At 53.5% G+C, this 15,748-nt stretch overlaps 1 protein-coding gene across 1 annotated transcript; it reads right to left on the bottom strand.

Annotated features, from left to right (window-relative positions):
* Positions 1–556: 556 nt before the first annotated feature.
* On the bottom strand, positions 557–13,517 carry LOC104033602 (acetyl-coenzyme A synthetase 2-like, mitochondrial). The gene is made up of 14 exons (XM_009486285.2): positions 13,202–13,517; positions 11,694–11,790; positions 10,249–10,448; positions 9,620–9,795; positions 8,598–8,750; positions 4,657–4,804; positions 4,090–4,227; positions 3,793–3,885; positions 3,285–3,397; positions 2,691–2,817; positions 1,897–2,024; positions 1,286–1,349; positions 822–943; positions 557–733 (listed from the first exon to the last, which is right to left on the bottom strand). The coding sequence occupies exons 1-14, from the start codon at positions 13,515–13,517 to the stop codon at positions 557–559; spliced, it is 2,052 nt and encodes a 683-aa protein (XP_009484560.2).
* Positions 13,518–15,748: the final 2,231 nt, after the last annotated feature.

Raw genomic sequence — 15,748 nt, 5'->3', positions numbered from 1 at the left:
CTGTGTGACACACAGTTACAGGTCAAAGGAACATTTTTGTATTAAAATCTGGGGCCTGTTTTCCAATGATGTTTATGGAGAAGACTCAGTATTTGTTAACCAGACCGCTGCATCTTTTCCTTCTGGGGTTTGTTTTGGAGGAGATGCTTGTATATTGGCAATGGTGCTGGACTAGACTATTGCTGAAGAGCAGAGCAGGGGTAGGAGTAATATACCTATCCAGGGCTGGGCATCCTGCCCTGCTGCTACCTCCACAGCTACTGCAAGGCACAAGGAACTCCAAGAAGGGCTTTTGGCCCTCTGCTTTTAGGGGAGGAAATGGAGCTCGCCTCCCCTTACTGTTCTGCCTGTGAGGAGTCATGTTCTCTCCCCTGCCCCCCATTAGGTGTGTGGAGACAGAGGTACTGAGGGTCTCTGTGTTGCGGAGAGGTCACTGAAACTGCAGTGGAAGTATGGTCTCTGAGAACTTACTGGCCACCAGTTGCTTAGTGACATTTCTGGACGTAGCCCTGGTTCTGCAGCGGAGGAGCAGGAGGTGGCTGCTGGCAGAGCCAAGCTAGCAGCTCTTCTGCCCCTCCACCAGGCGCTTGCATCCCTCTATGATCTGCTGCACAGCTTCATGGTCATCCAGGGTGGTTAGGTCCCCGAGCTCACTGTCCTTGTCCTCCACGATTTTCCTTAGCACCCGACGCATAATCTTCCCGGAGCGTGTCTTGGGCAGTCGGTGTGTGACCTGTGATGGGGAGGAGCAGAGGTAAGGCTGAGGGAAAGGGGTTGGCCAGGCTGCCGGGGTGGGTGTTGGACCAGCCTGCACATATTACCTGAATGTACTCTGGAGCCGCATACTTAGCGATCTTCTTTGAGATCAGCTCCCGTAGCTCAGCAGCGAGAGTCTCCTGCGTGTAGCCACTGTTCTTCTTCAGCACAACAAACGCATAGGCTCCTGGCAGAAGGACCAGCAGGTTACTGAGCACCGTGCGCAGCATGCTCCTAGAGCCTGCCTGGACCTAGTGCCAGGAGAGGTCCCTCTCTGCTGGTAGGTTCAGGGGATGCTCTGTAGCCTGAGCTGTAAGTGCTTTTGGCCGTGGTGCTGCTGCTGCCACCTAATGCAAAGCCCAGCTGGTCTCATGTGTAGGTTGTGATGGCTGTGCTGAGACCCCCACTAACATGCTGTACAGCATCGGCACAGCGTTGCTACCAGGGGTTGGTGTGACAGTGCCACTTCCCACTGCAGTGCAATAGCCCCGGGAGAGATGTTTCAGGGGCCAGAAAGAAAGCATCTTACCTTCTCCCTTGATTTCATGTGGGTAGCCGATGACAGCAGACTCTGCCACTGCCGCATGGTGATTCTGGAAGAGAACAGGGCTAGGGTTGGGCTTGGTGCTTTTGGCAGGCTGGCTGCCACCTGGGAGCTGCCCTGACCTGTCTTGGCTGCTGCAATCCACAGTAATGCAGAGAGAGAAGGAAGGGCCTCAGCTGGGCTCTGCCCTTTTTCCTTCTTGCCTCAGCAGGTCTGTCTGCAAAGACAAGTCTTCCCTCCTGCCCCCCTGGATGCTTTAGGCTTGCACCTTCTAGACCCTGTTCTGTGCCTCCAGGTTGCTCCACCGGGTCCCACAATCTTTACTTGCCCACAGATGCTCCTCATTAACATGCCTGACTGCCACTTTGGGATTCACCCACTTACAGCATCAACATTCAGGCTTTGTCCCTCCCTCAGAATGGGAGGGGAGAGGGTGGGAAGCTGTTCCTACAGGCAGGCTGTGGTGTCAACACTGTTCCCTGCTGCTACAGCAGCAGTGTGTTTCTGTCTGCATATTTCAAAGAGGCTTCCCTGAGCACCACCAGTGCACCTTTGCTGTCCCCTTGGATGGCTTACCTCCCACCCACACCTCTTACCACAACATCCTCCACCTCCGCAGTGCCCAGCCGGTGTCCGCTGATATTAATGATGTCATCCAGCCGTCCTGTCAGTTGGTAGTAGCCCTCAGTGGTACGATAGACGCCATCCCCAGTGAAGAAAAACCCTGCAGTGGCCAGAACCGTGCCATGGTCACTTGTTGCAGTGAGCATGTGAGCTGCTCACCAGCTGTGCTCTCACCTCGCCCCCTTCTCCTTTCTGTTGGCACCAGGGCACAGGTACTCTGCTCCTTCCTCAACTGCTCAGGGTGAAGGTGCCTACCTTCCTTGTTAGTCTTCTGCCTGTCATCAGGCTTCTTCCCTCATTCTGCAGTGTGTGGGCTAATGCCCAGACTGCCTCACCACCACGAGCTGGGAGCACTTTGCTCCAGTGCAGGTGTCTGTGGTCCTGCTGCTTCTCCCCTTTGCTTCACATCAAGATACACACACTCTTGGGCTTGCTTAGTGCCTCTGGATGAGTGACAGAAGCTGACAGCATTTGCAAGAGACGCACCAAGAGGCCTCTCTGTGCTCAGAGGGACTGGGGGCAGAAGGACAAATCTGCTGCCCTAAAACTGCATGTGATCCAATGGGGAAGGTTGGTGAGAGAGACCCATTCCCAGGGCAGTACTGAGGTATCAGGCATGGGGAGATGAAGGGCCTCAACACTGTGGAGGGTCTGTGGAAGAACAAAGCAGCAGTACCAGCTCTCCTGAGTCCTGTCCCTGTGCAGAAAACGAGCAGGCAGACCCAACCAAACACCTGTGCAGTGACCTGCCATGCATTTTCCTTACCTGGATAAGGGGTCAGATAGGTTTCTAGAAATCTCTTGTGGTCATTGTAGATGGTTCGTGCCATACCTGGCCAGGCTTGCGAGATGCAAAGAGCTCCAGAGATGTTGTTTTCCAGAAGGACGTTTCCCTGTAAACCAGTTACTTTTTAAAAAATGTGGCTGAGGGTACTTGGGATGTTTAATCATTGCCTATTCAACAACCCTGCGATGGAAGTGTCGGGGAAGGCAGTGAGGAGAGTCTCAGTCTCTCCCAGGAGATGTCTGCAACCAGCTGCCTACCATGGTGGGATGCAGGGCCCCTCCAGAGGGGCTGGCTGTCCCTGCCCAGCTACCTCACCTTGGAAAGACATGCCAGGGAGCCCAAGCACAGCCCATCTTGTCAGGACAGAGCAAGCTAGAAAACAACTCAACTTCTGTGCTAGTTGGAAGAACAGCTTCAGTGTTAGTCCCTTTCCAGTAAAGAAGGTTGCTGTCTAGCAGAGGTGAGCAGGAAAGACGCGCTTACAGATCTCCACTCCTGTCAGCAAGTACACGCTGCAAGTGCCTGGGGGAAAGTGGGCTGAGCCGGTGCCTGGGCTGCAGGTTATAAATGTACCTTGTCATCCAGGAGGGAGGGGCTGATCCCAAAAAAGGGTCTCATAGCCATGCCTGGAAGGATTTCAGCTCCAGGATTAGAAGGACGGGGTGAGATACAGATGCCTCCTGTTTCTGAAGCAAAAGAAACTGTAATGCTCATCAAAGTTAGGGACAAGAGGAAAGCCAGGTAGCACTGCTTGGCCAACAGCCTTTGCCCTGGCCCTCACTGCACTCTGCTAGACCACAGGCTGGGGCTGGGATTGCCAGAGAGCTGGGGAAGGCTTTTTGCAGAAGGATGATCCTGCTCATTTAGTTCAGCAGAGATCTGCTCCCTACTGTCAACTCCCCTGTGTTTCTCTGGGTTAGCTTTAAAGGCTGTTTTTCTCTTTCATGTTTTGGTGCCTGTGGCCCCTTATGGCATTGCTCATACAAGAGTGTCAGTAACAACCATTCCCACTTGGCCAACAAAGCAGCAGGTCACTCCTAAAGCCTGGCAGAGCTGGAACGAGGGGTTGTACGCATCTCACCAGTTTGCCACCATGTGTCCACTACTGGGCACCGTGTCTCGCCGACCACGCGGAAGTACCACTCCCATGCCTCCTTGTTGATGGGTTCCCCCACTGCAAGGGGAAACACAAGGGGACAGAGCTGAAAGATCAGGTCAAAGACACAGATTCCCAGGGCCTGCTCGTGGAGCCACCCCCAAATAGCGCAGTCTCCCAACTTTCTGCACTCATGCTGCTGCTGTTGGCATTTGTGGGAAGAGGCACAACCTGATGCCCAAGGATTTGCTGCTCCAGCCCATGCCCCCAGCAGTTAGTTACCTGAGCCGAGCACTTTGAGAGAAGAGCGGTCATACTTCTTCACCCATTCATCGCCGTATCTCAGGAGCAGGCGGATGGCAGTGGGCGCCCCATAGAACTGGTTAATTTTTAACCTCTCCACTGTTTCCCAGTAGCGGCCTGGAATGGAAACAGGGCCAGTAACCATCCACACAGGTCCTCTCAGACCAAGACCAAGATAGAGGGAGAGGAGGTGAGAGCAAGGGCTCTCTAGCAGTGCCTGGACCCTCAGCCAAGCTAATCCCATGCTGGGAAGGACTAAAGCAGTCCAGGAGCAGCAGTGACCCCTTTTCCTCCGCATCACCTAACTGTGCTAGTCTCCCTGCTGCAGGAAGGGACAGGGAGAAACAGCTTCACCCCTGGAGAAGGAGCAGTGGCTTCCTAACCAGAGGAAAAGACTCTTCCCCTCACAGCTCTCTGCTGGGCACAGCAGCAGCAGAACCGTCGCTGCCTGTGTCCTGGCATCAAGCCGCCAGCTCCCTGCCTGCTGCAGGTCTCGCAGGGTGGCTGTGGCATGTCCCAGCTCCCCTGAGACACCTTCTCACTCACCAGGGTTAGGATGGATGGGAGTGCTCTCAAAAAGGACTGTGGTGCCGCCATTGCAGAGAGGGCCATAGACCACATAGGTGTGCCCCGTGATCCAGCCGATGTCTGCCACACAGCCAAAGATGTCCCTGTCCTGGTAGTCGAACACGTACTGCACAAGAGAGGAGAGGCAGTGAGGGGTGCAGCCTGGGCCTGCCCTCCCGGCAAGGGGGACAACCGGGAGCAGTGTACCCTCACTCAGCCCTAATGTTATTGCATCCTTCCATTTTCTTACCACCCCTGCAGAGACACCTTCTTCCTGCAGAGAGTTTTTTAAAACATTATCAGAAAAAAATAACATGTCAGGTGCCTTATGAAGGTGCAGGAGTAGAGAGACACTAAAAAAAAACAACAACAGCCAAATTTTCTCTTTTCCAAAGGAGAGCGCTACAGCCTTTCCTTCCTTCTGCTGGTGTCTAGACAAGGCTGATCCAAGTATCCTGTAGCATCAAAAGAGGAGAACTTTCAGGGTGAGGATGGTCCCTCTGCACCTACATGACCACACGGAAGGAGAGGAGTTGTAGGCAACGTGGTGGAGGACTGCATGAGCCATCCCCAGGCACTGCTGGGCTCCAAATGCACAATAAACACTCAGGAAAACCCTGGGCTCTGCAATGGGCCCAGTGTAGGAGCACTGAGGCAGCAAGCAGAGGGACCGTGAGATGCCTTGGCCCAGAGCCCGCCCAGCCTGCCTGCAGGAGTTGGCACCGCTCCGCCTCAGCTGGGTGAGCACAGCCCTGTGCCTGCAGGCAGGCAGAAAGCAAAACAAGCTCTTCTTCCCGCTGCCCCATTTATTCCTCAGGAGACCCTTGGCTGCAAGGCTGGAGCATGAGGGACCAATGCCTGCCCTGTGCAGGGCAGAACTGAGCGCCGTCAGACTGGCAGCAACACGTCCAGCTTCCTCAAGCACTCTCCTTCATATTCTTTACTCAGCACCAGGAAAGCTCTCCAGGGGCTGGTCTCCCACTAGCCCATCACTTCTCACCTTCTGCTTTGGCATCTCCTGTTTCGGACCTTCCTGTCTCTTCCTGCAGCTCTGTGGTGGTGCATCTGCCCCCTCCTCCCCCGCAGCTTTTCTCTCTTTGACCGCTTTATGACTTAAGGAATTCCTGCCAGAATGCAGCCTTTGTGTAGTGAGTTGGTCAGTTTGGCGCCCCTTAATTGTGCCAGAAACTCCTAGGTGGTTGACACAGAGAGCGGCCCCATCCTTACCAGAAACGTGGGGAGCGAGAACAATCAGTTATCCCCTGACAGCCTTGAAACAGAGCGGTATCGTCACTACTGGAATTCCAGTAATTACCGACCCAGATTGTGGCTCAGATGGAAAGTTACTGATGACTAAAGCCAATCATCTCACCAGCCTATAAAACAGCAGTCCTAAGGGAGGCTCTTTGAGCTCTCCTGGACCGCAGTGGGGTGCACCAGCATCTCCCTCTGAGCAGGATGCCTCTCAGAGCTAGCAGACTCTTAAAGTTTGCCAAAATCAGAGGTCCATTGCTGAAGACTGACAGTGGAGCCTGGGCTGAAACCGTTCACTCCTTGACATTCAACCCTCGCCCACTGAGAAATGCCAAGACATTTGATGTGAATATTTCACTGAACTCAAGGGGAATTTTTAACAGGTATACCTTTATGTATATATGTATTAATGTCTGCGTATGCATGTGTGAATCAATTTAAGTAGGCTGTAGATGTATGATTTAATTACAAAGTGAGTCTTATACTGCTGCATTATCCTTATTCACATAAACTGTTGACCAAATCTGAGACTAAGATTGGACCGAGCCGCACCTAGACTCCTCTCTGAAAAGGAGTTTAGAAAGCAAGGGGGTCTATTCTGAACCCTGCGACTCAACGGGAGGGTCCTCCTTATCCCCTGCATCCACAATCTCTCTGTGAATCATTCCAACTCAGTGTAACTTAATTTTCCTTTATGCACTTCTTCCATGTAGTAATAGAGTGAACCTTGCCATTTTTGAATCTTTAACTAAGTCGCTGTTTTGATTAATTTTGTCTAATCACTTTGTCAATCACTGATGACTGAGTGCTATTAAAATATCACAATCAAATCCTGCAGTTTGCCACAAGTAACTTCTAAACTGCTACTAAATCAAACTGTGTAAAAAGTCACTCATTCACGACAAATTAACATAGTCAGCAGGATTCACAAATCTGTGTTCATGACACAGCCACAGCCTATGAACCAAGATAGCACTGCAAACACTGTAAACTTCCCTGCTTGCTCTGTCTCTATTTAACCGAGCAGTGAATTATGGTAGCAGCGGTCTACCCCATCCAGCTGGGAGATCTGAGTGTGCCAGCCCTGCGTCGCAGTTTCCAGTGCTCCTGAGCACTAACATGGCCACATGCCGCTCGCTCCCTGCATTGCCATTCTGGGATGGCAGCCCTGGCTCTCGCAAACCAGCTCTGATGGTCTTGAGAGGGTCACGTATCATGCTGGGCACATCTGTACAGACAGGTTAGGTCACAGGAAAACCAAGGGCTTCCACACACCCCCTGCACCACCCTGGCAGGTCTGGCCTCCAGCACTCATGGCTGACAGAGAAGACCCAGCCAGCCTTAAGCTTGCTGTCTCATAGGGTGTGTGGTATGAGGTTCTACTGGAACTTCAGTCACGCACAGGGAGAGCCAGACCCAAAGCTAAGGGACTGTTCAGGGAGGAACTCCCAGCGGACTCCATATAATGTCTTAGGAAATGTCCCTCACAACCATTCCTGCAGCCAAGCTCAGCTCCATGCTGTGCTCAGTGCCCTTTTATCCAGCTCAGTTAGAATTTGCTTTGGGCATGCAAGGGGTTAAAGGCTTTCCTCTTCCCAAAGATGACTGTCCTGGTTTCAGCTGGTGTAGAGTTAATTTTCTTCCTAGTAGCAGGCATAATGCTGTGTTTTGGATTTAGTAGGAGAAGAATGTTGATAACACACTGATGGTTTTAGTTGTTGCTAAGTACTGCTTATGCTAGTCAAGGACTTTTCAGCTTCCCATGCTCTGCCAGGTGCACAAGAAACTGGGAGGGGGCACAGCCAGAATAGTTGATCCAAACCAACCAAAGGGCTATTCCATACCATATGACATCATGCTCAGTATATAAACTGGGAGGGGTTGGCCGGGGAGCAGCGATCGCTGCTCGGGAACTGTCTGGGTATCGGTCGGCAGGTGGTGAGCAATTGCATTGTGCATCACTTGCTTTGTATATTGTTATTGTTATTATCATTATTATATTGTTATTATTATCATTACTATTTTACTTTATTTCAATTATTAAACTGTTCTTATCTCAACCCAGGAGTGTTTCTCACTCTTACTCCTCCAATTCTCTCCCCCATCCCATCGGAGCAGGGGGAATGAGCGAGTGGCTGCATGGTGCTTAGTTGCTGGCTGGGGCTAAACCACGACAATGACCCATACTCTTCAGGTATAGACGCTTTGTCTTGAAGGCACAAAGCTTTTACAGATATGCTCAAATGTGTCCCTCCCAGCCTTCAATCTCCCACCTGAGTTGGGGTAGTTACACTTAGGGAAAGCAAGCCAGATGTTTTAGGAACAAATTGGCTTCTTCCTCCTCACCCAGTAATATAAAATTATTCTTGCAAGGCTGAGCATCCCACCCAATGATTCAGTCTAGGATAGGGCAGTGAAAGAAAGACGAAAGCCAAGAAGGTAGCTCCGAGGAGTGTGTGTTTGGGAGGCCCTGCTCCAGAGCATGTGTTGCTCTTCCCCAGTACCTGTAGGCAGATGTGCTCTATTGGGCTGATGCCCTAGGAGGGCTTCCCAGCGACTTTGTTCTGGATAAAGATGAGCTCATGGCGCAACAAGGCAGCACATCTATTCCCTGCACTGCCTATGAACTGCTAGCTCATGAGTGCTCTGTGGCTGGGATCCATTACCTTGTGCGTGAGAGCAGCAAACAGCAAGTAACCAGCTTGGGAATGAACCAGACCCTTGGGTTTGCCGGTGCTGCCTGATGTGTAGAGAAGGAACAACATGTCTTCACTGTCCATGGCAGCAGGCTCGCAGCACGCATCCTCCTTCATCATCTCCTGCAGCAGAGAGCACAGCAGTTCTCTCTTGGGGTCTCAGAGGCTTCCCTGTGTTGTCCCTACACTCTCTTGCACACCTCTCCCCAAGCCTCCCTCTGAGCACCTGCACCACCCTGCTCCCCCTGTACCATCCTCCCTGCCTCCGCACCTCCGCTCCCCTTGTTCACCAGCCTGAACTCTCTTTCGCCTTGCTGAGCTGGCAAATGCTCTCCTCAGCCAGAGCAGACCTGCTGAGTAAGAGGCAGCTATTTTTATGCTGCCGCTGCTCCTACCAGCACAGAAATCTTCCAGGAAGCCTTTCTAGCACTAATTGCTTGCAGACGGGATGAGCAGAGGCAGGGAGACCTCTGTGCAGCTCCAGGGAGCTAACAGAAATGCACGGCAGGGGCTCACCTCTTCAGAAATAGTGCTCTATGCTGGCAGCCTGGCCATCCTGTGTGCCTCAAATAACAGGCATGTGAGCAACCTCACTGCCAGATTCCTCGGATGCAAGCTGCCAGCAGTGCTTACAGAGGGTGCTAGGTCTGCCAGCAGACCAGTGTGTGACAACGTGTCAGCCTGTGACTGGGGTGTTTCTAGCCCCTGGTCCACCCTGCTACGAGCCCTGGTTTGCACTGCCTGCCCCTGACAGTAAAGGGCTGGTGCTGTGGGAAGAGCCACCAGTTACCCATCCTGGCGGCTCCTGGGACTGTCCTGCACTCGTGTACAGCTCCAGCTGCCACTGCTGCTGAAGGACAATGTCCCCACACCACGTCAACGCCAGCAAAACTGTCATGGCCTGCCAGGACCCTCTCTCCACCCCCTGACCCTTCTTCCAGGGTGGGCATATTGCCCAGGGGAAGCGGCAGTAGCAGCAGGCAGCCTCTCACCTCCTCCAGCGGCATGTCCAGGGCTGTCATGGGAACCTTGCTGTCGGTCCTCATGGAAACTAGAACCCGTTTTACTCCTGGGCACTGCTTCACAGCCTGGTCCACTGTCTTCTTTAGCTCAATAACCTTGCCTCCTCTCAGCCCCTGGTTCACTGTGATCACCGTCTCCGACTGGGCTGCAGAAGGCAGAAGAGCCACATAAGCAGCTCTGCCCCTCTCCATCAGTCACACAGGGGTTTGGCTCTACCATGACCCTGCACCTCTCCCTCTGTCTCCCAGCCCCTGTTACTCATGTCCTCCATTTAGCAAAAGCAGCAGCTTTGCATCTTTGTTTCCCATTCATCCCTGCCTGTGTTGCATCCCCTCAGAGGAGACGCTGTATCCCAGCCCTTCAGTCTCTTGGATAAAGGAGAGAACCAGTCCATCCCATGGGCTGGAAGATATTTAGTGAGCCTGTGCCATTTCCTAGGGTGCTAACCCCTGCTCCATGACCATACATCATGGCAGGACACCCTCAGTTAGCCCAGGGAGCCTTACTCAGAAAACCTTTGCTGTCAGCAAAACCCACCAACAAGCTCAGCACTGTCCCCCAAGGGAAACCTGTGTCCCTGTTACCCACTGTCTCTTACCATCCCGGATCCTGTCTGCTAGGGACTCTGCACTGAACCCGGCGAACACCACAGCATGCACAGCACCGATGCGGGCACAGGCCAGCATGCTAGCCACTGCCAGTGGGCACGGGGGCATGTAGATTGTCACCCTGTCACCCCGTTTTACCCCTTGCCGTTTCAAGGTGTTTCCCAGGCGGCATGTCAGCTCCAGCAGTTCCCTGCCCAAAGAAGCAATGGCACAGTTAGAGACTTTCTTGCGGACCTTACCTACATGCATAAAGATGGGGGGGCCTTGGAGTCACAGGTATGCAGCTTACACCCCTACACACTCTAACCCCCCCATGCTGGAAGTCCATGGGAGAGCTGCAAAATGTCAGTGGGAAGGAAAGGAGAACAACACAGATGCGGCCCATTATTTATGGAAAATAAATAAATCAGAATGGCCTCTGTACAGAGCCTGACACTCTCACTGGCCAGTGTGAGGAGCAAGCCATAGGGCCAGCAATGGCCACTGACAATTCCTCTGGCTCGGCAAGCCCACAACACCTCAGCTGACTTTCCCAATGACATCCTGCCCATTTCTTATCAGCCCATACAACTGGAGCGACACACTACCCTGCAAGGCTGGAGGCTACACGTGAGGAGTTAGATATCTTCCCCCATGAAAATGGGGCCCTGTGCTTTGCTAAAGCTGGGAAGGTCAAGTCCTCCAGAGCTTGTGCCCACCAGCAAGAACAACAGCTGTAGGAAGGTGGTGAGTAAAACAATGCCTCTCCTGAGAAGTGCCCCTCCCAGAAACCATGGCTTGGCTGTCGGTCACTCATTTCACGGAAGGGGTCTCCATGCAGGGAGATTGGCAGGGGTGGATGGTCATGTTTGTCGTGTGAGGTCTGGAGCTAGAGAGGACAGAGGGACTTGTTCTGTGTGCAGAGGGATTTAAGTGGATTCTGCAGCAGAGACTCAGAGAGCAGGCAAATTGAGCTGGAAGGTGGGGGGGCCCAGATGAACCTAGCAGGGCTGGACAGACAGTCCCCCCAGAGAGCCAAACCCAGCAGCGTTGCTGACATGTGGATGAGCATGGGGCTTCCCAACACCCACAAGGCTGTCAATCTGGCCTCTCTTGCAGACAATTTACCCGCAAGTTTAGATACCAGGAACCTTGCTGGGAAGGCACATGGGTAACTTTCCCATGGGGTCTTACCTACAAGCATTGCAGTGTTGCCAGGAGGGGCTTACATCTGCCTCCCCAGCTAGGTAGGGACCCCTTGGGGCCCAGAGGGTTAATCAGGAGGTAGGCTGAAGTCTCAGATCAGCACAGGCAAGCCAGCAGCCACCATACTGTTGATCTATCTATGTGAAGGGATGCTGCATCCCCTCACATGACACACATCAGCAGATCAGCCCTGTGCAGTGTTCATGCACGCTGCAATACGTCTCTCATATGCTCAGAGGTAAGTACTGACCTGTACGTGACCCGCACCTCCTCTCCTGGTTCATCCTTCTCCCAGATTAAGGCCACTTTGTCTGGGGCTACATGGACATGTCGGTCCAGACAATTCACTGGAAAAGACAACCCAGTCTCATTGCCAGAGCAACCCTCAGTACCTCAACTCCTGTAAAGCCAGCACTGGCAGTCCCATTTTCAGATCAGAGTCAGGGCTCTGTGTGAGTCTTGTCAGGATTAGCCTCGTGCATCCACTAAAACAACCTTTGTGGATACCAGCTGGTAGATCACAAGCACCCTCCCAAGCCCGTTAGACTCCTCACCACTCTGATACATACCAGTCCCCACTATCAGCTTCCCCCTCAATTGCAACCTAATGCAGTCCAGAGCAGAACCTGCCTGAAGTCCCTTTGGAGCTCACATCCCCAATGTCCTCAGAGAGCCTGGCAAACATTAACTCAGCCATCACGCCACCCGGCACTGCCTTGCAGCTGCCTCTGGGGTGGATTAGGGTAGTTTTTTAGTGGCAGTGCTCCTAAGTAACAAATGTAGGACAAAGCGAAGCTTTGTGCAGGAAGGCTGCAGGGTGCATTTGTCCAAGACAGAAGAGAGCCAGGGCCAGGAGTGCACAGCCCCTTAGCTTTCCAGAGACATGGTAGGCTGAGGCTTTGGCTGTAATTCTTCAGAGAAAAGTTTCCCATGTTGCTGCAGTTTCCTCAGAAGCCTTGTTCCACTCTGTGTTTTCCTTAAACCTGCTATTGAGGTAATGGGATGATGCAGCAGCCTCAGTTTGCATACCAAAATGCCTTTTTCTCCTGACCATTTGTAGTTTTCCGGGAGAGAAAGAAGGGGGGGGAAGGGGGAGGAGACCTTGAAAGGGGGAACAGTAAGATCTCAAATCCCAAAGGTGAATTAACTCCTGCTCTCCTGCCCAAATAGACTGTGTAAGACCTGATTTCTGAGAGGTCTGTCTCATACTTTGAACACTGGAACCAACAGCACTGTGAGCAGGACACAGTGTCACCAGCCCCTGTGTCTTCCCCTGGTAGCCCCCCTTAGGCAGTAGCCCCAGCCCACAGAAGAAGAGCCTCCCATGGCTGTGGGGCTTCCAGTACCACTCATTGCTCCTGTATTTTGCTTTCTGCATATACACACTGCCTTCACTGGGCAGGGATAACCTAGTGCATTGCAGCCTGCTGACCACCCAGGGTTCGGTGCTGTTGCCTGTGGTCCTGCAGAAGGGAGCCACTGCTCTGCTGTGACATCCACGGAGGCTCAGGGAGAGCAGCCCAGGTCCCAGCACACCCCGATCCAGCTGCAGCCCCTCCAGCGAGACCCAGTTGCTCCCTTAGGACCAGCCACATCCTTACACTACAGCCACTGCAGGACCAACCGGACCTTTCGAGGATCCCCCTCACTCCAGCCCTTTATCTCTGTGCTCCTCTGATCTGCTCCCAGGGCCGAAGCCCTTCACAGAGAGGCACCTGCAGGCACTTGGTGGACTCCCATGTCTGTCTCCCTCCTTACCTGCCACATTCAGCTGCCCACCCAGGAACCAGGAAACTCTGCCCTGGCGCAGGTCGCAGTCCTGGACAGAGTGGAAGGGGGTGATCCAGGTGAGCCGGCTCCTCCCTAGTGCCCCCCAGAAGGCATCCCCCTGCTCCACTGACGCCTTGTACAAGCCTTGGTGGTCCTTGGGTCTGGAGAAGGCGATAGCTTCAGGCATGTAGGCAGTGAGGGGCCCATGGCTCCAGGCTCGAGCAACAGCCGACCCAGGCAGGCATCTGGGAGCCTGAGGAAGCACTTTGGGGCAGCAAGCCCTGGCCAGCAGCCTGGCCATCATTGCAGGTCACCTGGCTCTCACCGAGGAGATGGGTGCCTGGAGCCCTCACGGCTGCTCGGGACACCTGGCCCAGGCAAGACAGGTCCCTGTGGGAGCTGGGGCTACGTCGCCCTGGGCTGACTGGGCACAAAACTGCTCTCCCACGCAGGGAGCCTGGGTATCCCTTCTCCCCTGCCTCGTTCCTCTCCTCCTCTCTTCCAGAGCACTACAGAGAAAAAGAAATTCAATCCCTTTAAGGGAGGGGAAAGGGGTGGGCTGTAGAACTATTTGACTGAAAATAACCTTCATGCTAATCTGAGTCCTGACGGCTGCTCTTGAACGGGAGCCAGGTTCAGTGAGTGCCTGGGCTCCCCGCAGGGGCTGAGGTGCCCGGGCCAGGCTCTACCAGCCCGTTCCCACTCATGCTCTCCCGGGGCTGCGCAGTGTCCTCAGCCCCCTCTGCTTTGCCCCGACTTGCCTCCCTCCCACCTCCCTCTACTCATCCCCATCCCCTTGCCCCCCCAGCCCCCCCAGCTGCAGCTCCCCGCTCCTCTGCCAGCCACGAGGGCAGCCTGGAGCAGCTCACCTGTAAAAGTTAGGGTCCCCTCCACGCTAGTCTTGGGTGATGGGACCATCCCCTTCCCAGAATTAAGGTCCATTCCCTGCAGAGCACTAGGCTGTGCTGTCTCTGGTGGGTCAGGAAGGTTTTTCTCCTATGGCTGTCTGCTGCAGGAGGGGGTTAGCACATCCCATCCCACCTCACTGCTGAGCAACTATCAGAGCCATCCCCGCCAGCAAGCTGGGCTGGGCTGTCTGCCTCCTCCCAAACCCTTCAGACTAGTCTGTACCAAAGGGTGGACTGGGAGCACTCAACAAGGACATGGTGGAGCAGGGGGTAGTGGTTTGGCATGAAACACTGCAGCCCATCTCCTCATGCCAAGACCTCCCACCACCCACTGTAGCAGAGCTAAGCTGCCTCCCTACCTCCAAACAGCTTTTTTTCTGCCTTTCTTCCCTTCAGGCCCTATAGGTAGTGGTTTTTAAGACAGAGGTTGCAGGTTTCCTTAATTAAATTGACGAGGTTCCCCTCCCTTCCTGGGGGGCACAAGAGAAGAGCAGAAAAAGACTCTCTCTGCAAGCAGGGTTGTTCTCAGCCAGGCGCACTGATGGGATCTACAGCAGAGATGAGAGGATTAGTAGATCTTCTCTTTGCTCCTCATAGTGTGACACCACTCATGGTCGGCAGGGCTGGTATGTTTGGTGAACAGGCTGGATGCCAATATGGGAGACGGGCACTACTTGACAGAAGGTGCATTCATCCCAGACCACACACCTGGTTTGCATCAGAGCTGCCCCCAGAACTAGGTGAGGACCTATGAGGGCTCTGTCCCCTGGAGACATGCAGTCCTGTGGGCTTACAGCCCCTCCATAAAGTCAAGCCCAGGCAGCCTCATTGTTCCACAAGCAAAGTCTCTCATTTCCTATGCACGTCTGCTCTGCCTCAGCCTTTTCCCCCTGTAAGACATCAGGTTTTTCCATCAGACCATCCCCAGATGCCCTTAGCAGGGCAGGCAAATCTCAGCTTCTTCTCTGATAACTCAGTATGGGCTCCTGCTGCTCTCAAATCAGAGCTCACCTTGCTGGAAATCTCTGTCGGTGCCGTTCCCTCTCAACAAGTTCCACTGTGCTTGCAGCGTCTGGCTGCCACCTCCACTCCTCAGGCCGGCTGGGCCCTGCAGCCAGCTCCTGGCAGAGAGGTTGAGCCTGCCCGAAGGTCTGCCTGGCTCTCTAATGCCAGGGCACGTGTGATATGGGGTGACCCAAAGCACCAGGGCTGTTCTGGATGCTGAAGTGACTTGCTCTCTGACCAGTTGTATGCCATGGTGCCTGACTTCTGCCCCAGGTACAAGCACACCCCTTTCAGCTTTGTCTTTCACCGCAAAGGGAGAGCAGCATCCAAGCCCCATCTTCTCCATGCCTGGGTGGGGAGGAAGGTGCAGACCTTTCTCTGTGCTGCTTTGGAGCTCCCACCTGTCTCTGGCTACAGCCTGACATCCAAGCCCCTCTCAGCTTTGGCTGAATTCACTCTCCTTGAACGTCAGTGACTGGACTCATACACAGTATTCCCATTTAGTTTTATTCTTGTTCATATCTTTACAGAAAATGGCACATAAATCACAGATGCTGGATGACTAGAAGTTGTTACAGCTCCATATCTCAAACACCTCAACACTGAATTCTTTTCTCACTGT

This window comes from Pelecanus crispus, chromosome 6, assembly GCF_030463565.1.
Source record: "Pelecanus crispus isolate bPelCri1 chromosome 6, bPelCri1.pri, whole genome shotgun sequence".
NCBI classification, from domain to species: Eukaryota; Metazoa; Chordata; class Aves; order Pelecaniformes; family Pelecanidae; genus Pelecanus; species Pelecanus crispus.
This window is presented reverse-complemented; position numbering and strand designations above follow the sequence as displayed.